The sequence below is a fragment of the Neodiprion pinetum genome, chromosome 7, assembly GCF_021155775.2.
Source record: "Neodiprion pinetum isolate iyNeoPine1 chromosome 7, iyNeoPine1.2, whole genome shotgun sequence".
Taxonomy (NCBI): domain Eukaryota; kingdom Metazoa; phylum Arthropoda; class Insecta; order Hymenoptera; family Diprionidae; genus Neodiprion; species Neodiprion pinetum.
The window spans coordinates 24,074,473-24,101,869 of record NC_060238.1 but is presented as its reverse complement, the minus strand read 5'-3'; the positions used below and the strand labels follow the sequence as shown (position 1 = coordinate 24,101,869).

Below are 27,397 nucleotides of genomic sequence, written 5' to 3'. Positions count from 1 at the left end.
TGTATATGTTCACACACACATATATATATATAATATGTATGTAATTATCATTTATCACAACGCGTGTAAAGAAGAAGAAAAGATGAAGGAAAAGCCGTAGTAATAATTTAAAAGAAAAAAAAGCAGCTCAGGGACAAACCTATAGGTTAATCCACTCAACTTTGTACAAGTGCGTAATTTAACAATCGTTATCATTTTATACTCGGCAAGTATTCAATAATTTATTGTCGAGTACCAAAGGCGCCGTTCGCTTGTCGCATAAATGTAAGCACGGCGATGATTTTGTACTTATAACGTGACACGGATATCAAAAATGCTGTGTGAGTCAGTCACACGGCGCTCTGCGCAGCTCCATTATTGTATTTACATATGTTACATACATATATGTATACGTACATATGTTGTTACAACTTAAATATCGTATACGATAATCAAAGCCGATGAAATCCCGATCGAACGTCTCTCGTTACATTCATCGAGAGTTTCGTAAATCTATTCATCAATTTGTTTACACAATGGTTAAAATATTACTACGTATAGAGTGTTAAAAATTTTAATACAGACGATACGATTTACATTACGTACTGACCGGAATCGCGTGTGAAGTTTGCTTCTTAATTTTCTTTCTCCTTTCTTTTTTTCAAATTCATTTATTCTAGGAGTAAAAGAAAAATAAAGAACAAATAAATGAACAAATGAAGAGTCGTGCAGTTCAGAGCTGTGTAACGTAATAAAGCTAGAGGGGACAGAACGACGAGGTTATGGAAATGTTACGACAAATTCTAATCTCTGCAGTGTGATTAGAGTATTATAAAGATATTATACGTATACCGCTGCTTCGGGCAGAAAACCTATTACGCCGTGAGATCTCTAATTATTGCGCAATCGTGCAGCAGCAGCAGCAGCAGCAGCAAGGCAAACACCATTCGCGACTTTCGATTCTATAATTGGTAAGAATTTTTTTTTCATGTTTTTTTTTTCTTTTTTTTCTTTTTCGTCCGCTTATTTTATTTCATACCGCATATTCTGTACGCAAATCATCAAACTTTGACGATGACGATGATATTATGCAGTTTTGTAACTGAGTTACATATAAATAATTAAACTCAACGGCCGCGGTGTAATATTTATATAATAATTCAGAGTGGTTGAAAATAATAATAATAATAATAATAATAATAATAATAATAATAATAATAATGATGATGATGATGAGAGTATGGTTGTGGTTTGTTTTTTTTCTTTTTTTTTTCGAATCTAACGGGTGACGTTATTTTAATTTTAATTTCCCTCATTCATTTGCCAAAAGGGTGAATTTTTTCAAGATTTTTAAGCATAGCGTTTTCGTAATTGGTCTTACGATTTTGTAGAAAATTTCACGATTGGCTGAAGAAAACTTAAGAAATTCCCGAGACCCTTTTCGGTTCGTAAGAACATCATACTAAAAATTGATAAAAATCGAAGGGGGTGATGTACATACATGGACTGTTAATCTGACATGGAATGCCCCATATATAAATACATATTATCATTGTATGTTGTTGATGAATTCAATTCGGCATGATGTATATATATATACACACATATATATGATATAGGTATAACGTATCATTGGCCATAACGCCCGAGCTTCCCTAATATAGAACGTTTTATTAATATTTTTAACGCTCGCTACGATTTATTATAATTACTGCTTCTGCTTTACCGATGGTTGGTAAAGCGGCGTGCAGATCCGTACGAAACTTTTTGCTTTGCCTTTTATTTTACTCAGCTATAGCAGTTTGCTTCTACTTTTTTTCTTTCTTATGATCGGTAAATTTCAACGGCATATTACTCATCGTAATGCAGAAAAGGCTTCTCGTATAAATTAAATCCATTAATATTACATGTGTAAAGTTTAGATCACGTATCATCAAAATGGCGTCCTCACAGCTCAACGATGATGATTACGATGATGATAATGGCAATGATGACGATGACGATATACGAATGAAATGTCGATTGATGATAAATTATACCGTTGCTTTGTTTGTACTTTGTACATTGTTACAGATACGTATACGTATACAGTAGCGGCTCTTTGTACGGTTTGATAAGTTAGATTAGATAATGATAAAAAAAAAAAAAAAAAATAAATAAAGCGAAGATAGATACATATACGGATGACAGGAAGAGAGAGAGAGAGAGAGAGAGAGAGAGAGAGAGAGAGAGAGAGAGAGAGAGAGAGAGAGAGAGAGAGAGAGAGAGAGAGAGAGAGAGAGAGATAGAGGAGAGGGAAAAGAGGATAATTTCGCAACAACGATGTCGTGACTGATGAATAATTTCCCCGCCATTGTATATGAATAAAAATTAATTATTCGTACACTTTTGGTTAAATTGTAATTCGACTTTGTTTTTTGTTTTTTTATTTTTTCTCGTCTCAACGTCAGACTCACCTGCCTGCGTAGGTATGTGTATTACATGCATGCACTACACATTGCGATTCGTCAATGAAATATATCACGTGTTAAATCCATCGGGTCACTGTGCGGTGTGATTTTCTCTTCTCACCTTTTTCACCTTACGAACACTTCGTTAATTAGACCAACAAGCCGCGTACACGAGTTGTCCCGTTTGTTGTGTCTTCGCGCAGACACTTCGCTTCAACGCGCTTGCGACACGAATGGAGAGATGGAGGAAGTTTTTAAAAAATGTCGCTATATTTTTTTTTTTTTTTTTTCTTATCCCCGTTCCCCACTTTTTTTTCATTCAACCGCAAACACGTTGCGCAATGTCGATGATGACAATGACGGTCGTTGTTACTGTTATCGGTATTGTTGTCGTTATTATTATTATTGTTTTTATATCCACAGGAATTTAAAGTTTTTCCTCCTAACTGCAACGACGTAATTTAGTATTAAACAAACACGTTATGCGGTATTCGACGTTCAGAACTTTGAACCAGACATGTGTCAAATATACATTGTCTGTGTGTACATAACAATATTGACTGCGATCAGTTTTAGAAACTGTTTTTAACTACGGTTGGTACGTATAATTATATTACATGTGTATTCTTTTTTTACGAATTTATGGGTAACAAAAATCGTTATCGCGCAGTGTGCGTTACGTCGGTGATTGACTTCGTTGTAGATATTATTATTATTGGTGTTATTGTTATTATTATTTGTATACAGAAGGCTCGCATGTGTTGTTGTTACATATCACCATGTACTATGTGAATTTAATGGACATACGTATGCGGGGATCGTTTAAAGACTTGATTTCCTTTTCGCGATATCGAACCCCGCGAGTATTATATTTTCAATCACCGCACTGCACCGATTTATTTCAAAGTATGATAAATTGTTGTAACGTTGTAATATTTTATTACACGTATATCGCGTATGCCATTTGTAAGATTACTACCAAGTTACACCGCGCACCGTGCACTGCACTGTGAGACTGACTCAATCCGAGTCTCTCCCTTTCTCTCTCTCTCTCTCTTTCTCTCCTTGTGGCTGGTCGACTGCCTGCCTGACTGCCTGGCTCGCTGCTAATACCTTACTCTACCCCTCGTTCTCCTCGGAATCTCGGAGAATCTGCAGGTAGCCCGAGTAGCGGGAGCCGGAGCCGGAGAGAGAGAGAGAGAGAGAAAGTTTTGAAGGTATCGGTAGTGTCTGTAGGTATTATGTACCGTGAGCAAGGGGAAAGACGAGGAGAGGAGAGGAGAGGAGAGGAGAGGAGGGAAGCGAGCACGACGTTGCAACAGGTAGATAGATACCTAGCGGTGACGTATAAGGTAGACGTTACCTCCGGCTATCTGTTATATTATACCTTCTTACAGATCGTTGTAAATTTGGAATCATCGATCATTTATGTACGGCATGACTATACATTTATCGGAACATAAGTGCGTACACGTATAGGGGTTGACGTTGTACGATGTGATTGCAGTGTTGTGTAGTGTTGTGCAGCGTTGTATACTACGTGAGATATAACGTAATATGAAACTGTAGATGAGCCAGCGTTTCTTTATTTCTTTTTTGGAAGGTAGAGACGACGAGTCTGTAATTTGAGAATTTTTAATTACAAGCATCGCTTCTTGTACTGTAGAATTTCATCGAGGTGTTTATACGATAAGCTAAGGTCATTAGTCTCTAGGACATCTGTAATAAATAAATATATTTATCCGAATGGTTTTTATTCGGGCAATATTGGAACGAGACCCAATCTGGCGATTTGAAGAGGACTTTTGCAGGCGAGCATAAACGGAGTCGCAGTCCTTGACGGAGGCGTTAAACTTGCGGCGACGAAGGATGATCTCGGTCGACGAGAGGAGGCTGAATCAATGCGGAGATGAAGAATTCGGGAAAATTACGAACGAAACGTTGACTCGGGCTTTTTCTTTCCCGAGCAATCGTTGACCGACTTCTTCGTCGAGGACTCGCGTCTCCGAGAGTCTGAGAGAGAGAGAGAGAGAGAGAGACGGAGTCGGAAGCCGCTCCTCGAGATCCTGACCCTTTCTCGGAGTCCTTGCCTCTCCCGTCGGGATCCCGGAACTTCCGGCATCTCGATCGTCTCCCAGCGCGTCGTCGAGAGGATCCAGAGAGGGAAATTTCACGCCCGAGATCTAGGATTCGTCGTCGATCGCGGGAAAACCTCCGAAGCTTTTCTAACGTGCGGACAACAATTTCGCAAGCCCTTCGACGTCCGTCGTTAATCTTCTCGTACCGACGCAAACTCTTCGTCGTCCACTTTACTCCGTTATTCACCGGGGTTCGCCCTTTTTTGTTACAGCGATCCTAGCAGATCCACGATTTCCCGTCGCTTAGTCGCTCTTTCCACTGTTCTACGATATTGAATATCCGCATAGAATACCAAAAACTTGGCAAAAATATTTTACAGTCTCAACAGTCGATGATACTAAAATTATTATTCGATTCTTCGGCGTTCGTGCGAGTTGGTTGGGTTTTTTTTTTTTTTTGCCAAAGTTTTCCTCAATTATTACCTATGAATATTATCATTTCAATGCCGCAAGTTTCTTGAACTCTTATCGACTCGGTGTGAAAACAGCTTTAAGAATTTTTTGTGCGTACATCGACGGTTCGAATGGTGAAGAAGGTGATCGGGGGGAGATGAGGAGGCGGTCGCATTGCCGTAATGAATTACAACGAGCCACTGACTCACTAATCGCGTATCTAATACATATATGCGCAGGGCTTGTAAGAAAACGAACTTTACGTATATACTTACATACGATACGCACATAGGCGTAGCAAGTGTACAATCTGAGTATATACTATGTATGTATACGTTGTCTGACTCATTTCGAGCCGCGTCGAACACGCGTCATGCCTGATAGAGCTTTACGACCTTCCTCACATACGCCTCGTACCTAAACTCTTTCGTATATAGGACATTCCGCGTCCGATCCATCGAACTCTGATCCTGACCTTCTCCGATCTCGTTTTTGTTTTCCTTTTTTTTTTTTTTTTTTTCTATTTATTCGGTAAAGGTTTCAAATCATACGATATAAACATGCGGGTAATTTTTGAGATTAAAAACGCTCTGATCATTTTCTTCGTTCGTTTTCCATTTTTTTTTTCCTTCTCTTACTTTATGATTTATTTTCTATTCATATTTTCAAATCTGTCAGTCATTGTTCATGAAACAATTCGTTGAATTCTTTCTTTTCTATTTTTTTTTTTTCATTCTCTTATCCGATTTCACCAAGTCAACGACAATATTGAGGAAAGAATATAAATAAGTATAACGTGTGATCGCCCCTCGTTGAGAGATGCATAGTGGTAAAAATAAAACAATTAAAAAACACAAAAAGAAAATAATAAGGGGGGGATATACGTCACCGTAGCTCATCGCATTATCGTCCACGGAGGAGTTTTTAGGAAAAATATGACGCCATGAGTGACTCGCGTCGCCATAATTAATACACTATACGGCCTGCCTGAATCGATTAATATCAAATACCATGCGTACGTTACATTAAATACGTTTTTTTTTTTAATTTTTTTCAACTTTTATTATCGGCTCTTTTTTATTGTTTTGTACTTAGACTTTTCTCACTCCTTGACCCTCGAGGTACGCGTAAGTGTAAAAGTACAGCTCGCAAGCTCAGGCGGGTAAGGAGCAACTCGGGTGTGTAACTCGAGGCGTCAAGTAAGTACTCAAGTGCATACGCGTAAGAAACGTTGCTCGTTATAAATTAAATGGCGAACGAACACACGCGTACACGGCATACGACAAACAACAACGAGGAGAGAAAGACGACCGGCGGCGGCGCCGACCGACCTACATGTTAAAAGAAGATTGTAAACGAGCCGAAGCATGAGACCCGGTTATGTATGTTGCGTTAACGAGGCGTGTCTTTTTGCTGTTTATAGGTGCACGGACCTTGTTATTAAAATGCACCTACATCGTGTATGGGATGTAAATTGCAGACGCAACGCGTGTAGGACGATCGTAATGTTGAAAGATTTGAAGAAATTAAATAATTTTTCAAACAACGGAGAAGGAACGAGAGAAACGAGCCGGTTTTTTTTTCTTTTTTTTTTTTTTTTTATGAGAAACACTTTTCACAGGCATGAAAAGGAAAATTGCCTGTCGTCGATCTGTGCGACAAAATTTCACGATCATCTGGAAGAAGGTCGAGTGAAAAAGTTTTGAAAGAAAAATAAATAAATTACTGAAAAATGAAATATTTATAATCGTTTTATTTAGGGAAAAAGTATACGTTTGTAGGTAAAATATTGAAGATCGATTTGTTTTAAGACAGAAGCGGAAATTGAAATTAAACTGTACGTGGAAGTTTTTTATAACCATCATTTGATTGTAATGTTTTCTGTAAATTTGAAATTTTTTTGTTTTATATCGAACCGCGTTTCCGAGATCATCGCGAGAGTTTGTCGGACGGACCGACCGATCGATATTTTTTTCTAAAAGCCTGTTTTTTCATATTCCAGAGTTTCGAAAATCAATACTTTTTGTCATATTCGTCAAAGGTGATGAAAGGTAAAAATAACGTAAAAAGCTTCGGGAGGTACACGTGGAAAGAGATAAGAGAACGTGTAGGGAAAAGAAAAATAATTTAGCGAAACAATATCAATGATAACATATAAATAAGGATTATTACTGTAACAAGAGTAATAATAAAAAAATTCGAAAAAGAAAAGAAAAGAAAAACACGGAAAACCGTAAATTGTAAAATTAGTTCAACTACTATTTCGCATCCATCACCTAGAAGAAAGTTTGAATTAAAAATAAAGTCAAAGTTGACGATATATTTTAACGGAATGCCCCATATATCTTTCTAACTAGTTTTTCCAACAGTTTATAATTATATTGTCGTACACATATTAGTAATATTATAATATGCGGTACAGTTTCTCAACTATGTATATATAACAACTTTCTATTATACGAATCGTGGGAATTTTTCTTCTTTTTCTTCTATTTTCTTTATTACTGATTTTGAAATTTCATTTCCTTGTTTTAAACCAACATCGTTGCCTATCGTCACCTCTCTCCGTATAATAAATATCCTATTAATAAATTGTTGTTGCTATTGTTATTATCATTATTACAAACGTACACGCGTGTAATCAATGAATTTAATCGAAGTACGGGGAGGAAGTTGAATAGTTGCGACGATTATTTCTGCATACTGTATACGTATAGCGCATACGCACACGTATGTGTGTAAAATAACGATTCGATCTCTCATGGCAGAGAGAAACGGCGCCTGCCTTCAACCGGCGTCGACGCCGAAGACGACGACGACGACGACGATGACGATGATGGAAGTTTTTCTCGAAGAGACGGCGCCGCGGTTCTTGGCATTCCTACTCACGATATAACGCCACGACGTGTTTTCTGATCGCGTTTAATCTTTGCGTTATTTTTTTTCTTTCAGCTTTCTTCTCACATCGGTTCTATTAACTATTTTTCATCGCGGATTGCGGAGAAATTTTCGTATTATTGACGTTATAGTACAACACATTATTATGGAAATATAATTTTTATTTCAAATATGTATATATATATATATATATATATATATATGCGTCGGTGAAATATTTTAGGAATTTATTTAAAGAGAATTTTCATATGAATGTTATAATTAACGCGAGGTATAAAATTATACCTATATTATGCGGGAAAATTAAATTTTGAAACAACGACTCGGCTCCTAATGGAATTGTAAGTTTTGTTCTTCTTTTACTTACACTGCACGTTTTCTTACGTACGAATGGATATCTCGTCTATTTTTATACATTCACATATCCTAATCCGTATTATCGTTGCGGTTTTGTAATCGCTCTATACGCGCCGCGTTGATGCATGCTTTACAATATATTTGTTCATTATCGATGATATAGAAGACGGATAAGCTGATGGGAATTTCCTTTTTACGCTGGTTTCAGAATTCAGGGACTAATATTGTAACCATGATAATAACAATAATAACAATAATAATGTTGAATACTTTTATCACGATTTTTTTCGAATACGTGCTTATTATTTTATACGCATATATGTATACATATGCTATACGATCATATGCATATGTATGTATACTCGCTTTTTTTCATTCGCTTCGCGAGTACTTATCTGTATAATCCAATACCATATTTCTGCGGTTGTGTGCGTGCAAATATTGTGTACACGTGTGCGTGCGCGACATGGAACAATGATAAAAATTCATACACGCAACGAAGTGATAAGATAATACGATATATAATGTATACATGTATATACACCTGTAGTATATATCTGTTTCCCATTTAAATAACATGGGAAAAAATTTTTTTAAAAATTTAGAATTTTATTGCTCGAAAACGAATCAGTGTGAAGATATAAACAAAACATGTTCTTGTAGGAAATTTTACGATGTACAAAAAAGATCTGAATAAAGATTTGCGTAAGGTAGGTCGTTTCCGAGTTATCAGGCCTCAAACATCGAACCGTTTGAAATAATGATGTTATTAATTTATAAATGCTACAAAACTGACTCATATCACTTAAATACACAATATTATTGATTTTAAAATTAAAACTATAGACTTCCAATGAAATGTTAATTAGTAAATTTCATTAATCAACGATATGAGTCAGTTTTGTAGCATTTATAAATTAATAACATCATTATTTCAAACGGTTCGATGTTTGAGGCCTGATAAATCGGAAACGACCTACCTTACGCAAATCTTTAATCAGATCTTTTTTGTATATCGTAAAATTTCCTACAAGAATATGTTTTGTTTATTTTTTATCTTCACACTGATTCGTTTTCGAGGAATAAAATTCTAAATTTTTAAAACAATTTTTTCCCATGTTATTTAAATGGGAAATAGAAAATCGAGAATCGCCACCTCTAAATATCAATATTAAGAGCTCATATTTTACCGAGGTCATTTTTGATGGACACTCGGAAGATTTTTCAATGTTCTTCGAAAAAAGAAAAAAAATAGTCGGTTTTTTTTTAAACACTCTAATATATATATGCGATTCCCCATTATCGGTATTTTGTCTCGACCTGGCTTGTCGCATAAGAAAAGCGGGATGACCGAATTAGATTGGAGGAGGGTCTAACGTTAGAAAGTTCGGTATATGTGGTATACATATTGAAACGTGCATCGTGCAATGCACATACATTGCTACATATCTATATGCATGTACCGTATGTATATACTGCACGTGCAAGTGTGTGTAAATTTTTGCTATGTCACTAATATACTTGTAATATATGGAACGAAGAACTATTAGCATAGGTATGTAACGTGTTGTCATTCTTACATATCTCCAGTGCTATTGTATGTACGTGAGCGCATGTATAGGAAGACGAAAGTTTTGAGAGAAAGAGAGAGAGAGATAAAGTTACGAATGAAAAGAAAAAATGACGATTTTGTTTACGATTAGGGAGAAAACTAAGTTTCATGTCTTTTCTTTTGTTTTTTTATTTCATTTGTTACAGTAACTTGGTAAATTGGGTAAAACAGGTATCGTTAACAAAAAGTGTTTAAATATTGTTGGAATGACGAGAAACGAGGTACGCGTAAACATTTTGCGCCATTGTCGATTCTTTTTTGGCAATCGCAACGAAAAATCAGTTTCTGAGAGGTTTACTCTACTTTTTTAGTCAAACAACGCTTTTAACGTCGATTTATTCTTGCGCGAGCGAATAGCTTTACTCACAAAGGCATTCCTTTCCGTATGACGACAGAGCCACGTGGTGTGCTTTGGCTACATGTGTGCAGTATGTACACCTAGTCAATCACACAGGTTAGAGATATTGGTCACGGCAGGTTAAGCTTTTCAAAATGAAACACGTTAAATGACACACGGGATTGCCCCGGGTTATGATAAATTTAAGGTAATGTCGAGATATCCCCCCCCCTTTTTTTAAAAAAAAAAAAAAAAGAAGAAATTGCGGCAAAAATTGTAAGCGATTCAAACTTTTCAACCGACAGTTCCTGCGTGATAATATTAATGCTGGAAATTTTGTATCAGACATATTAATTGAAGAGGAAAAAGAAGAAAAGCAAATTTACAAGAAACAAAGAATAAATAAATCAGTTTTTTTAAATTAAATATTGAATATTTACGAAGCGAGATGAGGGGGTATAAAAAAAAAGGGGGGGGGGGGGGGGGTGGGAAGCGAAATTTCAACTTATTTTTATATCTGTCAGTCGGTCTTTTCATTCTTAAGTACATAATTAATTTGACAATGAATTAATTCAACGCACTTCCGGATTTCATTGACTTTGGTATGCGGGATGAGTATAATTTAAATATCTACCATACATTGCGCGACTGTACATATATATTTACACCGAGTAATTCATGCGATTATTATTTTACACCTGAGGAAATATTCTCATTCGCGATTAACGGAACTCTGCGGCGGAGGTGAATCAACAACCTTCGAGATGTTCGGTTTGACGCAAATTAAGCGAGGAGGCAGCTTATTACAACTTTGTTTGCGAAATATCAATTCACGATGTATCGGATTAAAATTTTAACAAAGAGTCTTAATTTATATTAACACGTTGATACGTAAATAAATAAAAAAAAAATATATATATATATATTTATTCTATAATGTCTTTCCGTTTTATTCAATTAGTTGTGTGTATATATATATATATATATAAATCAATTTACGGGTGATTGACTATGTTGATAATTTGCATATTTGATTGTATGTAATATATATATATGCATGTAGAGGATTAGATCCGGTTAGTTGAAAGGCGGTAGATGCACTATGTATGTATGTATGTGTGTATATATATATATATATATATTTATACAGAGAACGGAAGCGCCGTGCCTTCCAATCTATTTTGACGACCCGTATTTTAATGTTACCGTAATCTATTTATTTCGACCATGCGTGCAACTCGATTCTTATTGTTCAACGAATAGTGAGAAACTAATTTCATCCTCATTGTGACAATATTACACCTATGCATATAATATCTAGAATTTATTTGCAACGCAACGTGAATTGGAATTTTTATAGGTACAAAATTATAAAAAGTCTCGCGTGAAATCGATTCGCGTGTATTGAGAATTAAATTTTCTTTTATTTTTTTATCTTCACGCAATTTTGGTGGCAAAAAAGAAAGAAAAAGATGAAAACAGAAATTAATTTTCAATTCGCAATAAATAATGCAAATTGCAAATAATTTGACACGCACTGTTATGTATTATTGTATAATTTGCAAATGTTTTCATTTTTACAATGTGTACGTATATGTATAATAACTAATAACTGTACTACATATATTTTTGGTACATATAACAATACGAGTAATTTTTTCCAACCATCATGGAGGAAAGAAATTTAGAAATTAAAATGATTATTGGAACAGAAATGGGGGGGGGATCCTTTCTATGCTTTTCCGAAAAAGAATAATTATTGTTGTTAAACCGCAGTCACGTGCATTTGACTATAAATAATGCTTTTTAATAGTTGAATCAGTTTTTCTTACTTTTTTTTTTTTCTTTCTTCTAATTGATAATAATTGCGTTGAAAAATTACAAACGGTCATTATTACATTATCAATCGTACTGGAATATTAACTAAAAGCTCTCATCGGATATATAAAAACAGTCGTTGCGTTGTTACGCAACTGCGTAAATATTACATATAGGTATATATACACTTACGTTTGAATAATTGTGGTCATTTTTGTCGTCGTCGTTGTTACATTCATTTTTCTTTTAATAATCCAAATTCCCACAGGATATAAACGCCGTTGTAGAATTGTTAAAAAAAAAAATAATGATAATAATTTTTAAAAAACAGAGATCCAAAGCACACCGTGGAAACTTTTAAACATTTAACTCGTGTTTGTAATTTATATAATATTCACGTTTTCGTACAGTCAGTCAAATCTCTTTTGGTTACTATAGATGGAAAAAAAAAAATAAGGAGGCAGGATTCAGTTAATCAATGAATTTATTCGTTCACCGATCGAGTCTTTTTGCAAATTTCATATTTATGGGTAGAAACTTTCACATCACACGCGTCGCACGGCGTTACAGGCTGTACGGTGTAACGCTTTTCTTATCACTGATTTGGAATTCGTGGGATTGGATTTTTTTCTTGAGGCGACGCTGCTGCCGCCTGTCGGTACGACACGAATATACGAGGTACAAATGTATTGTCTCGACTTATTTCTTATCTCGAATATTTTGCGCACCAGTTTTGTGTGTAATAATTAAAACGCACGCGGATGTTGACGAATCGTCGACTGCGAATTACCGGGGCGGGGTTGAAGTTACAAAAAGGCACAAGGCCGAATTGTTTTGCGGCGAAACTTGAAGCAAGGAGATGAAATTTTGAAGAAACAACGAGGCTTCGTACGATAGGAAATAAAAGTTTGAGAAAAAAAAGTTTAGAAATGAAAGATTTCGAAAATTCAAATTACGATAGGGAAAAGTTACGAAAAATATAGTTTCGATGGGGGAAAATTCGGAAAATTAGAATATACTCAGACAGCGTAGTTTACTCGACGAGAGGGTGCAAAAGATGAGAGAAACCGAAAATCCAAAACAAAGAAGGATCAAGGTGGTGGAATTTCATCGAGCCAAAAATTCATGGAACTGCAAAATTTTTGATAATTCGGCATTTCGATGTTACGGATTTTTTAATCTTCTCATTTGCGCACTTTTGGAACTTTGAGCGTCGGGTTTCGGACCATCCGAAACTTTGATGTTTCGTAAAAATTTGAATTCCTCAAGTTTCCCCGTAAAAAAAAAAAAGTTCTTTATTTCAATCCCACTCCGAATGACTGGGCTGTAGGCGGGGACACCAATTATAGTCATTTCACTTCACTTCTCATTTCTGCTTGCATTTCGTTTCGTTCGTTCGTTCGTCTGTTCCTTCGAAGAAGTTTATACGATAATTCGAATTTTGAAGCACTGCGGGTAAAACGACACACACATTCACACATATATATATATATATATATATACTAACGTAAACAAGCGACTAATAACAATTTACGTACACCATATACGTATAATCGCAAAGCGATTGGGAACTGCCGCATCAGGTCGCTTATCGGCGTATATAAAATTGCAATATTATAGATAGAATGTCAGTTGTGTAAAAGTGGTAAAAGCAAAGCAACGTGTCAACTACAACAACTGATCGTATCGAGTAACCGGAACGGACTGTGTGCACCGTCTCTTCTTGGGTTATATTCGACTGCAAGCGTACGTGTCATACGCGTAGGAAAAGGCACACGGACAGGATTCGTGGGTGCACGCGTGAGCGCACACACGCGCGTGGAAACTCGACAGCGTCTGGTGCTTACCTCCTACGTAGAGGAGGAAGGAGAGCTTTCGGTGTTGTTTCTGCTCAGGGCGTACTTACGGTATGTGCAGCACTGCCGCTTGTAACAATAAAAACGATAAAGGACTCGCGGAGCGCGATTTGCGCGTGCGCGTGTTTGGAATCGTGGTATGTACGTGACCAAGTCTTTTCACGTGTGTGTTTGCACGAATGGACGGATGGATGGATGGGTGTGATTGTGTCGCGAGAGAACCAGAATACATCGGTATGTCCGCATGCGTTGATGATGATAATGACGATGACGAGGAGAAGGAGAAGGAGGAAGAGGAGGAGGACCAACGCGGGGCGCGGCCTTTGTCATCCTAAATAGTGAACACGCGTACGCAACAAACAAACAAACACACGCACGCACGTATCTATATCCGCTGGAGAAGTATCTGCACGGCAGAACGAGAGGAGGATGGATAATTACGATGCTGCTGCGCGAGATATGGATATCCTATACACGCGTGGGAAATTCCATGCGAATCCGGCCAAAGTCCGAACCTCGCGATTCGTAATTTTGTTTTGTCGAAAAATAAGAAAACGACTAAAAAATTTGTCGAACATTGTTCGATAAGGTTTGAAACGGCTTCCTGCCTATCTTTGAGAATCGACCGTGCAGCTTTTTGAGCGACTCGTTTGAATCCAAGTCCCCTTGAAGCTTTGCAATTGACGAAAATCACGAGATCGATGGGTGTGAAAAAAATTTGGACAACTTTTTTCCGAAGCCTGTATCTCGGAAACTAGTGATTTTTGGTACTTGTGACCGTGAGAACTTTTTATCGGGAGGATACGCGCCGTGACGTATTAAAAATCAAGCCAATTTCCCTGAGGATTCGGCCGGGTACTTTGAACGAAAATAAACACGAAACATTTGTAATATGTGTCTATACACGGCGTCGTATTTTCGATGAACAACAATACACGAGCGAGAAGATGGAGAAGGATCTCTTACCATGTAAGGAAGGAACTCTCGAGTTACTCAACGCACCGATACCCGTTATTACGTGAACATATACACCAACTCTAACGATAATGGTGTAGGTTTGTTGGTGTGGAACGATAATGGTGTAAACTGCAATGCTACCGTGAAATCCAACATCGAGAGCTTCCACAAAGTTTACGACTTGTATGTCGTATCCTTGGAAACCTTGACATAATACAGTAGGTTAAAACGTATACCGTAAATGGGTGATTCCATGTCAATTCGAGCAACAGGGTCCGACTCTCACACTCTTGGATTCGGGTCCACGATTTTTAATACCGTTGTTACGATTCTGACAAAGAATCGTGAGAATCGTTCCATTTTTTTCCTAACCTCTCCCCTGGTGGCACCGGAGCTTCTTAGATGACGATATACTTGCCGTGATTACGAGGTATTTGAATATTGGAAGAGAAAAAAAAAGTCACAATAATTCCGTACAGCCGAAGAGAAAAATATTTCAACCAAAATTTAATCGAGCAGGCAAAACGGGAACTTTTTATTCATCTTTTAAACCAATTAACAACTATTTCTTCGGTCATTCGGGCATTGATTTTTAATTTTCAGAATTCTATATATTTTTCCCCGATACAACAACGATCTGGAAATATTAATTAAAATACAGAGTTGAAAAATCGCAGTACCAAAAAAAAATTTGTTTTTGAATTTTGAACAGTTTTTTTTTTTTTGGATTTCAATTAAAATTTACAGACCGTCGTTGTCTTAAGAAAGATATATCAAGTCGCGAGGAACAAAAAAAAAATCAAAATCACCAAAAGAAGATTTAACAATTAGTTAAACAAATGATAAGAAATTACCGTTTTGCCTGGTAACTTGTTTAAAAATAATTTTCAAAAATTTCGCAATCACCGTCAAAATATCATCATTTTTCTCGACCTATACACGAATAATACACAATAAGAACGATTCAGACATTGTGCCTCTTCGTATTCACGAACACGCGCCGTATAACGTATAAGCCGTTCTATCTGTTCTCTCGAGAAGATGCAGTTGTGTGTTGTAATACCGATATACTATACTATACTGTACTATACTATATTATACTATACACAACCATAGGCTGCAGCGACGTCGAAGGTGAAATGCCCTTTACTACGCGTATATATACATACACATGGTGTATAACATTATTTACGGTTAACCTCAGCAGAGCCTCATTTTCTACGAGCTTGTTGTCGATTGATTGATGAACACGAGGCGAGTGAAGGAGGTGTAATATTGTGTATCACGTATACTATATATGTCTGTAATATACACGGTGTAATATATATGCCTATAAATTGTACACGATGATTATTTTGTACCTATATCACATTTATATGGCTAAGGCAACGAAGGTTGTTTACATTGATTTTTATATTGTAACTTGAATCGTGTGGGATTTATTTTATTTTTATTACTTTCTTTCGTTTTCACTCTTGGTGATTTTTTTTTTGAATTGATTTTTTCATGAATTATTGTCACTCGCATGTGTATCTCTTACCAGGAGTTAATTATCATACTACGATCCGGTAATGAAATTTTATTGCCTAATATATCGATCGAGATAAAAACTATACTATAAAAACTATATGTGTATATATATATACACATATATATATATATATATTTTATTGTACAACGATAAAAATTTACGATCAATTATTGGGTATATTAAATTTGGAATTTTTTTTTTTTTTTTATTTCGTCGCAAGGTTCGTCGTGTTTTTATTTTCTCGTTCGCTGTGTACAAAGAAAAATAGAAAATCTTTCGTTGGACATTGCCGCAAACGTTTCTCGGTATAAGGAACAAAGAAGTGCCGCGCGACTTTTATTTCCAACTCCCTTGATTCTTTCGTCCGAGAAAGAATAAGAAAAAAGGAGGGGGAAAAAAAAAGAAAAAAAAAAAACCGAGACGACCGCGAGACGAATTTTAGAAACAAGAAACTTTTGCAGCCGACCGGTTACGTTGTGCAATTATAGCGAAACCTCAAGTGCCGTATACATGTATGTGTGTATATAAGAATTAATATATGTATGGAAATTCGTACGATTGTATTACTAATTGGCGGTAATATAATACCGCGCCTGTAATTACCGATGTTTTTTTTTTTTTTTTTCTCTTTTCTTTTCTCACTTTACAATTGTGATAGAAAATTACTACGGTCTGATGGAAACTTGGGGGAAAGAGAGAGAGGAAGAAAGAAAATAATTATTCCAAGACTGCAACGGAAATATGAATTTTTTTTCTTTTTTAACTTGTATATTCGCACGGGTCTAGGTCGGATGACATTTTACTCTTTAGAATTACCCGATGACTCGAAGGATTTCTTCTTTTGTTTGATATTTGAAAAAAAAAAAAAAAATCTCGCATATCAAACATAACTTACTAGTTAAATTATGAAAGTGTTAGGAACGGTTTTATTAACGTCAGCTTGCGTATGTGTAGAGGTTTGATTGCGAGAATGAAGTTTTTATAAAAGTCACGCAAGTTATGACTGGCGATCAAAAATCCGGCCTCGATACGTCGGAAATGTTGTTAAATTAATAAGAAACGAACGAGTTTGCACGAATATTACAAGTCATGGTTAATCGACCGATTAAAGGATGAAGAAAGTTTATTACACTTCTTACATATTGTGTACGAGGTGAAAACTTTTAAACGATTGTGTTAGGAACAAGGCTCAGTAGAATAGAATTGATATTAGAATATTTTAGACACGAATTAATTTTATTGTGTGGTGATTTTTTTTTTTTAGTTTTTTTTTTTTTTCAAAAATACGGTTTTTCCTCAACAAAAAATAGGTTATATAGATTAGATTTTTGTGTCATAATAGAATATTTATCGTTTTGGCTTACCTTTTTTGATTGAGGGTGTTTTGTTATTCACTATAAACGCCATTCAATTAGTTTCAACGAACAACAAAACATCCTGAATCAAAAAAGGTAATCGGGTGGTGGTGGTGGTGGTGGTAGTGACTTTTTTTTTTTTTTTTACTCCGTGTCTTTCTGTATCGAGTTTACACAAATTTTATCCCCAGTGCGTCGATGAAGCAGAAAATAATTTTAACAAATAAAAATAAGATAAATAAAAAAAAAAAGAGAATAATATACGACGCGCGGTGAAAATGGGTAGTTCGGTAATGCATACGTGGTAACCTATACATATGTATACACGCACATTACCGTTGTTTGAGGCATAATGCTAATCGACCTGTTTTCAAGTACAGCATATTACAGTCTTCTCTCTTTCTTTCAATTTAACGAAGAAAATGAATATTTGGACAAATCGAAAGAATTTTCACAATTTTTACGGCAAAGCTGACAGCGAATAACCGTGGTAAGAAAGACGCGGCTGCGGCGGGACAGCGCATCTTACGAAAGAACGAGATCTCGAGCTAGTTTTGCGTAGGGGGTGAATAAAAGGTGAAACGGGAGGGGGGGAGGCACACCCACGCTTAACTAACAATAAACCATGTGCAAGCTACGGCAGCGAACACAGCCCACGCTTGCCTATCTGATTTAGGCTCACCTCCTCCTCTCTTCCCGATACACGATACGTGCATATGTTTATACATATACACATATATATGTATATATATATATATTAAAAACGTGTGCATACAAATTCTGAAATCCTTGTACAGATACCACGTTACGTTACGATTTGAGGAAAAAAAAAAATCAAAAACAATTCCGACACAGAGAAATTGAAATTTTGAGAAAAAATAACCTTTTCAATTACAGAATCAGTGTGAACTTATTTCATGATTTTTAGAAATAACGGTTTCGTAATTGGCTTCAGCGATTTTGCATAAATTTCACCAGCGGCTAAAGAAAATGTGAAAAATTCCCCAAGACCCTTTATGTTCACGGTTTGCTAATTTGACGTGGAATGCCCGATATGTGTAATGTAATTTTACGATAACCGAGAAGAGGAAAGAATAGAAATAAAGGGGGACCGAGACGACAATGTAATGACAAGAAGTATCGGGGATAAGGTGAGAATTTTTAAAGACCGTATAATTTATGCGAGAAAAGCGCGTTTTGTCAACATTGTGTTAAAAGTGAAATAAGAGTATATAATATATTGTTATGTATTACAACAGCTATTTGATTTACGTACATCACCATATACGATTCTCGCCGCGATTGTTGCAAGAGAAAATATTTACTTGGGTATGGCAGCGTGATAATACTACTTAATAACAATACGACAATATCGTCGTGTTTTTTTCTCTTTTCACTTTGTTCATGCCTCTTTCTGCAAGGCAGCTTGTAAATTAATAAATACATGTGTATAATATCATACGGTAGAACCTTGATTATAAAAATACAGTTTTGTTGCTCAATATTGTTGTCGATCGACAATAGACGTCTATGCTATAAAATCAAAGTAATAAAACAATCGTTCGGCGTTTGACTCCCCAACTCCTAGACTCGGTCCCAATTAGTTCGGATAATCGAGGAGGTTCTAAGTTACAATGATACCAGGGATATTATGTAAATGTGTATACACCTTACGTGCACGCATCGTACATATGACCCAGTAACCAAGAAACAACGTTTACTCGCGCAGTTGCCTTATTCTTGTAACTTTACGTTTTCTTTTTTCTTTTGAACTTTGAAAATTCGTCGTCAAAGAAAGAAGAAGCAGAATAAGAAGTTGGAACAATTCGGAAAGTGATGCGACCTTAATTAAGGGTAACCCCGAAACACTTGGGTTTATCAAACGTGTATGCATGTATGCATGAGTAGCTGGTGAAGGCATCGAGATAAGCAAATACCCAGGTATATTATTGTACGTATGCACGTACGTAGCTGTGTAAGTGCGCGGTGTTTAAACGCGATGCAAACGAGGTGCAATAACGATAATGATTGTTTGACTTGTCTCTCTTTTCCTGCTCCGTGCGAGTATTTGTTTCTATGTGCGCGTGTCTCTGCAAACACAACTTATCGCTGCTGCCGCTGCTGCTGCTGCCGAAAATTAATAACGTACGCAGTATTTACACAATTGTATGTGTTGCGTAATGAAAATTTCCCAACTTTGGTCTCTCGGATGTAAGAAGCGTACAAAATACGCACGTGTAATTTATTAAGGAGCTCTTGCGATGTACGTACATACAGGTACGCTGCGTGTACGTCAATTTCTTAACTTCCGGTTTCACGCCTCTCTTACACACGTGGCATATATGTAACATTCGGCAATCTCTGTACCCGCAAAGCGTAAAACCGGCGCGTACGAGAAGATATTGTTATCAACACTTCCTTGTAACGCAAAATTCTCTATTCATAAGTTAAATTCTATCCATTGTTCCGTGAAATCTCTATCAACGTTCTACGTCGATGTCTCAGATTGGCTTTGTAATTTTTTTTTTTTTACGGATGAAAAGTACGTAGCGAAAAAAGCGGAAGCAATATTTTTTCAAATTTTTACAAATTTTACACGTTATAATCACGAACTCGTCGTCGTCGTCGACTGTTTTGTAAATATTTTTAGTCACGGTGGAGAAAAAAAAAAAGAAAGATTTTTAAACAAACGAGAATAACGTCTGTTGTCAATTTGAAATTCGACCGGTCGGATGTCGCGGAATTTTTTATATTACACGCGTAATATCTTCACGATGAAAAGAAAAGTATCGACTGCTGCACGTTCGCACGTTTGAGCGTAAAAATATGCATACACGACGTGTGCGTAAGATGGGAGGGGGAAGGGAGAGGAGGGCGTGTTTGACTACAGTGCGATTCATCCACGTTTCAAGTGTAAAGTCATAACGTACGAAATACGATCACACTGTGTATAACAAAAGGAACTGGGTAAAATTTTCGTACGTATATGAAATAATCTATACGTATATGAACATGGCTGCGAATAGCTTGGTGAAGTGCAGCATTGCCATGTATATATATCGGCCTCTCTCTCTTGTCTACTCTTCTGGCTTTGCCACGCTGCGCGCATCCGGCAAAGAAAGAGTTTTTGTTTGTCGCGTAGCTGCAGCATGTACATTCATACGTGTGTGCATGCGTATGATAAATATATACTACAATACCGTGTACGACAAACGTATGGGTGTATCCTCAAAGAAGCATGAAACAGCGTCAGAGTTGAGGAGTCTTTTCTTTTCTTTTTTTTCCCCCCTCACTGGCTGTAACTTTTGTAAGGGAAAGAGAAAGATTCCGTTGCAGGTCACTTTTCTTCCCCGACGAGTAATCGGGTTTTCATTATTAACCGATATTGATTTTATTTTGTACGATTTTTTATTTTTTTTTCAAACTCTTCGTTTGAATCATTTTGCGTTGCTTATTTTTTGAGAAAAATTATCATCGTCACAGGTTTTTACGTTTGCGATGCAGTGTTTCGTCGATTCGTGTCCTATCCGATATATATATGTATATGTATGTATGTGTGTATATACTCGTGCATGCGTGCATAGACGAAAGCTGCATGAATTTATATGCAGGAGGCGGGAACCTGGATACTAATACCAGTTTTTCTCCTTTTCTACCCAAACAACTAACGGCCACGGTCCGAAACCCACGCGCTGCACCTTTTAGCTTTAACCACCTCGTCACCCGCTTCTTTTCAACTTCCCATTTCTTTCTTTTTTTTTTCTCTTTATATACATATTTTTTGTTATCCTTTATTTTATTCCGGTTCAACGCGTGGGCGAGTGACATTTCCATATTGTAGAACTACAGGGTGGATATACAACCGACCAACCTACCTACCTATAAGGTGTACGTGTATAGCTCAGATTATTTACTCTGATTATCTAGTCACTCTAACGTTGAAGTAAATAATGGAATGATTTTCTCGAAACGAATACACAGGGGAGAAAAAAGAAAAGAAAAAAAAAAAAAAAAAAAAGGAGGGAGGAAAGAAACGATAAACGACGAATAAAATTGCAAGTCTGTACAATTGTACGTGTATTTAAAAATTCATTGCGTATCATAAACGTGCCGCTTGTTAAAACGTTTATTCTGCGCATTTGAAGCTCCTCAGATTTCTGAACTATATAAGGTATACGTATATTTATTTTTTCTTGTCGTTTGTACATGCAGCGTCGATTTTGTTATTATTGTTTAATGCAACCAAGCGTTTTTACAAAGGAATTTTGTTTGTTTACCTTGTTTGTTTATTTATTTTTTTTTCTTCCGTGCCTGATATTTCTTTCGTTTTGTAACACAAGTATGTGTACATACGCGTACAGAGAGAGTGATTCGCTAACGACTGGATGGTTTTAACGCGAACGCGCTAAAATTCGAAAGCGACGGTACAGCTTTTCGTTTGTCAGGGCTAACAACATTTTTTAGGTTATTTACGTCGCGGCGAGTCTACGGACAAATCTTGCGAACGTTGGTCATCCTGATAAAACAACAGCTCCTCTTGCTGCGCGAATTTTTGCGCACGCGCGTCAGACCATTCGGTCGTTAGAAATTCACTCAACGTGACATATTTTTGCCCGAGTTTTCGCTAGAAATTTTCTTCTTCTTTATTTTAGTAACGAAGAAAAAAAAGAAGAAAAAAACGTATCGTATCACCGTGAATAAATTCTCTTTGTTTCTTCTTTCGTCGTCTCGTGCACAATTAATTGTACAGGCCGCAACCCGATTTGCCACACATACGAATAAAGGGATCGGTCCATATGCGTATGGTGTACCGATTTGCGGAATTTAAGAATCAGCCAATGCGTTGCCAGTGCACGCAACGCCGATGCTTGTCGGCATTAAAATCAGGCTGCGCGCACGCACGTGCGTCGAAGGAGAAAAGCTTGAATCGTGAAAATATATAACCACCAGGCACAGGGTGGAAAGGCGAGGAAAGAGACGAGATTCAAGGCGTGTACGCTTGTAGGTGTAAAAACGTACGTGCAACATAATAGACAATATTATCGTCTACTACGATACAAAGCGGCGGGGCGTTTTTCCAAGAATTTCTTTCCATACTTTTGTCACATCTTTTCGCAAAGATATTTCATACGCGCGTGTATATGTTGTACATGGATGATTAACAATGTATTTTTCGCGGTATTGGATCACATTTGTTATTATGTACGTAATAATGGGAATACGAACGTGAATGAAACAAGGAATTCTTTAGAGGCGTGTTATTTCACACAAAACGTTGTACTGTCTCAGGTCTATCCGTGTGTATAACATGTACCTATAACGTTATTGATCATCGCGATTCATTGGCGCGAAAATGTATGACGAATAAGGAAAGGAAGATAAAAGAATTAATCCTGTGTTGTATCGATGTATATGTATATATATATACCTATATACATTATTATATACAAGTGGTAGTGAAGAAATTCACAAGGTTGAAGTTAGAAACATGGTGGAAAACATGACTATTTTCTTATTTTTACAATAATTTATGAAAGAATTGAGATGGAAAAATATTAATCGGTATGTTTTGTTTTTTTTTCGCGGTTTACTCGATTTCAAATAGTTCCAAAATCGCGAGATAATAACGGTTTTTAATCTCAGCACGAATCGGTTGCGGCAACGTTACTAACTTCGACATGATCGAAATTTGAAAAACGTGGCGATTGAAAAGGATATTGGAGATATTATAGTAGAGAAAAATATGTAACGTAACAGAATTCGATAATTCTGTTTGAACGAGGAGGAAGAATAGATCATGAAAGATCGATGCGGTTTTATTTATTACAATAACGAGACACGCGGAACTTACCGAAAAAATCTTCCCATGTATCGGATCCATCTGAATCAACGACGGTACTCGATCGGACGTTTCCACTTTTGACAGCCTCGCTTCCCATTATTATTTAATTATCCAGCCGGTTGATTTATCGATTTCAATATCGTTTCACGGTGCGTATTTGTGTAACGATGATTTTTTACAAGCAAACGTGGACGCGGGATACGCCTGGTGTCGTTTTTTCATGGAATATGTGGTCGGTTGATATCGGAATATTGATGATAAATTTACAACGCAGATGCGTGTAGGTATATACCTACTTGCAACTTTGAACGAACTTACAATCACTGCGGTTTTCACAAGGATTACGAAATTATACGATACGAGGATGTTATATATTATATATTATGCATTGTACTCAATCACTGATCACCGATAACGATTAAGAGCGAAAAGGAGGAGGAGGTGGTGGCGGTGGAGGAAAGAAAACGAACAATATTGTCACTGTTGTTATTTATAATCATCACTTGCAGTATTACAAGAATCGTGAATTATTCGGTTTTTTGAAACAACGGTTTGAAAATCAACGAACGAACTGTACAGAATATTGATTAATTTAGTTATTATTTCTCTTCTCTGTTTTCTCTACGAAGTATGTATATTATTATTTACTCGTTTGTTTGAAGAGATGAAAAAAAATTCTTCATTTCTGACGATGATACGCAAGGAAGAAAATTAAGAGAGAAAACTCGAGGATGGACTAGATGCGACAAAGTAGCCGTGGTTCAAGTACAAGGGATACGCAACGACGAGTCCACTGTTGTAATACCGTGCACGCGTGTAAAAATAAAGAAAGAAGGACGTAAAGAGTACGTATCGTGGAGGCAAACGGCGTGCGATGAACGCTCGAGGAAGAACGACATCCCCTCGGCGCGAGGTCGCGACACGGACTAAAGCGGCAGAGAAACAGACGAAACAGTCCTCCTCGATTCTCCGTATCATATACCTATATATAAGCTTAGTGGAGACGCACGTATGTAACCTACGATGCATGCGAGGAGTTGCCGCTGCTGCTGCTGCTGCTGCTGCTGCTGACGATGCCGATGCTTTGCATCCATCCGTCTCACGGTTTGAAATCGACGACGATATCGAAACTTTTAATGACGTTGAGAAGGAGACGAAGATGAGGAAGAAGAAGATGAAGGAAATACGAAACGGAACGGACCGAGAATCCGTTACCGTTCACGACCGACTCATCGAGACACGCTGAAACTGAACTGTTGTGCTCCCTGAAATCATATTACTGCCCGATTTTCTCTAACCAGTTTTCCAGCGTTCGTATAAATCGGGGTTATGCAAACGAGAACATGCTTTAAGCGTTTTTCCATCCGTGTTTTGAGTACGCGAAATACCCGGTTCTACGACGGAAGAGTCAGTGTGCGAATGCGCATGCGCGGAGGAGTTGAAAAGTGGTCTTTTATTGTACTCCGCGCGTGCGCCGACGCTGAAAAATCTGACGTTACGCGAACCTAACCTGAATTTTCGCGCTTCGTAGAAAAACGCGTTACACACTTTTGTTATGTAAAGAATCGCGTGGAACAAGGAGGCAACGGTCTTTTCGCCTCGCGTGTTTCTTCATCTACGACTTATATTGCAAACTTAGGCTCGCCCCGAAAAGACCGTGTTTGTCTCTTTTTTACAGAATATGCTATTTTTTCCAATCGCTCGGGGCGATGGTCAAAATCTAGAACTTCGACCGAATTCTGCGTGCCGTAGCTTCAGCCGCCATCTTGAATTTACAGTTCAAATCTGTAAATATCCAACGTGACCAAAAATTTTTACCAAATTGTGATGTATAAAATTAAATTTCTTTCAAGTTTATTTATTGTCATTTTTAATGAAAATAAACGGTGATTAAAATCGGTGATCAGTTATTTGACAAAAACAAATTCTTCCATAAATTAAAAATGGCGGCCGAAGCTATCGCAGAATCTTTTCGAAATTCTGGATTCAAACTTAAACCCTCGACCTCCGCCCCTCCCCCAACGTAATTAGAAAAATAAAATTGTGCCATCGAAAAATTGGAATTTCAAACGCACGTTCGATCACGGATCACCGATTAGTCTCGACGCGACGGCAACAGACCGTTGAACTTACGTTACACGTACAATGATACGAACCTGCCGCGGTTATACGAGTAGTCGAGTCCTAACTCGGGGCAACGCGCTTCGTTCATCAATCCCACTACGTACTCCACTATTCCCCCGTCATCTCTCAAATCATCTCATCTCAGCTCTGCTGCATTTCGCCGCTCGCAATAAAATCTCTTTTATTTCTCCATACTGGACCTCCCTCCGTATATAAGGACGACGCCTCGATTCGTGCTCTCGACTCTGAACGGATTTGTGACTTGAGTATACTATATATATATGTATAATACAACGTGCGTTGGAACACTTTTTTTATACATGTACTCTAATTCATCGCGATGAATAAGCACCCGCCTCACCCTCTTTTTCACCGACTACGCGACGGTATTATTCTGTCTGTAAAACAGTCCAATCATTGATTCTCTTGCGGTATTTTGCCAGACTGCCGCAATCACCTTCGGCGTATTAGTAATTTATTGTTTGCAGGTGCATTCTTTTCTTTCCCTTTCCTTTTTTGTTTTTTTCTTTTTTTGCACAATTCATGAAACCATATTATTTATTTTAACCACCCACGACGGTTCGATATTATACCTACGTACAGTTATAGCCTTTCGATATTGCAGCTAGATAAAATGGACTTAGGATATTTCTTGACACGTTGTGCAGAATAGGCTGTAGCTTGGGGAAAGATTCTACCAAGTTGTACGAATTTTTACAGAAATTGGAAGATTTCGAATTATTTCGTAAAAAATTATAAGTTATTTTTTTTTTTTACCGATAAAATACAAATTTTCACGAAAATTTATATCAAGCTTTTATCAGAAACCATGAATATTGATAATCTTTTACGAAAACACTTTATTGTACAAAATTGTAGGAAATCATCTAATTTCCCTGAAAATTCGTAGAAAATCGTAGAAATCATTTTCACCAGGTTTGGAAAATTAACCGAATCACCGCTAATTGGACGATATATAAGAAAAATTTTCAGTTGAATATGAGGAGAAATTTTTGTTCGATCATTATAGTTTAACTTTAAATCAGAAGAAAATGTAAAAATTTGGAATTCGACAAGAAACTGCGAGACGATTCTTTTTTAAAATTCGACAATTTCATATTCGTACTGTACATATTATTCATACGAATTTTATTCTCGTACGCTCTTTGGTTTTTATGCATGTGGGGGCGGTGACGCGATGTTCACGCGCATGGGTAACCATATACCATAAAACAGAAACGACGAACGTATGAATATGTGTGAATATATATATATATATATATATATATTTGTAGACGGATCGCCGTTCTATTATTAGACGGGGGCAGAGCGCCTGCTGTTGCATCCAGGAACGGGATGAATGGTGAATGGATTACCAACATCTCGCGAGTATCGCCCGGTTACGTTAAGTTCATCTTGCCGATATTCTTTCCTCCAGCCTGTAATACGAGAAACAAGTTGGAGATTTTATTTTTCTCACCTTTATTTCGAATTTTTTCAAACCAACGTTTTGACCAATTTTTTAAACAAATATTTTTTACCATCGTTTGATTATTTTTTTTTTTTTATGTCTTCTACGAACCGAAACCGAATTTTGATTCAACGCCAATTTTTGCTACAACTTATTCTCGCGCATGTTGATATTTTATTATTATACGTATAATAGATGAGTATATTATTTATAGCTATGGGTATCAAGATTGATGTATATAATGCGCGTGTATAGATTGTTCAACACTCGATGACGAGG

The 27,397-nt window shown here is 36.8% G+C and overlaps 2 protein-coding genes across 5 annotated transcripts in view; one reads left to right on the top strand and one right to left on the bottom strand.

Annotated features, from left to right (window-relative positions):
* The window catches only part of GEFmeso (Guanine nucleotide exchange factor in mesoderm), a 44,801-nt gene extending 20,342 nt beyond the window's left edge, over positions 1-24,459 (bottom strand). Inside the window, exon 1 of one of the 4 annotated variants that reach the window (XM_046634883.2) lies at positions 23,533-24,459. In XM_046634883.2, coding sequence (XP_046490839.1) covers positions 23,533-23,620 — 88 coding nt within the window. In that variant the 5' untranslated portion in view covers positions 23,621-24,459. The other 3 variants (XM_046634886.2, XM_046634884.2, XM_046634887.2) reach the window with 3 other exon arrangements.
* Positions 1-27,397, top strand: part of LOC124223162 (lachesin) — a 179,943-nt gene that overhangs the window by 10,414 nt on the left and 142,132 nt on the right. The gene's annotated exons all lie outside the window — the stretch shown is intronic.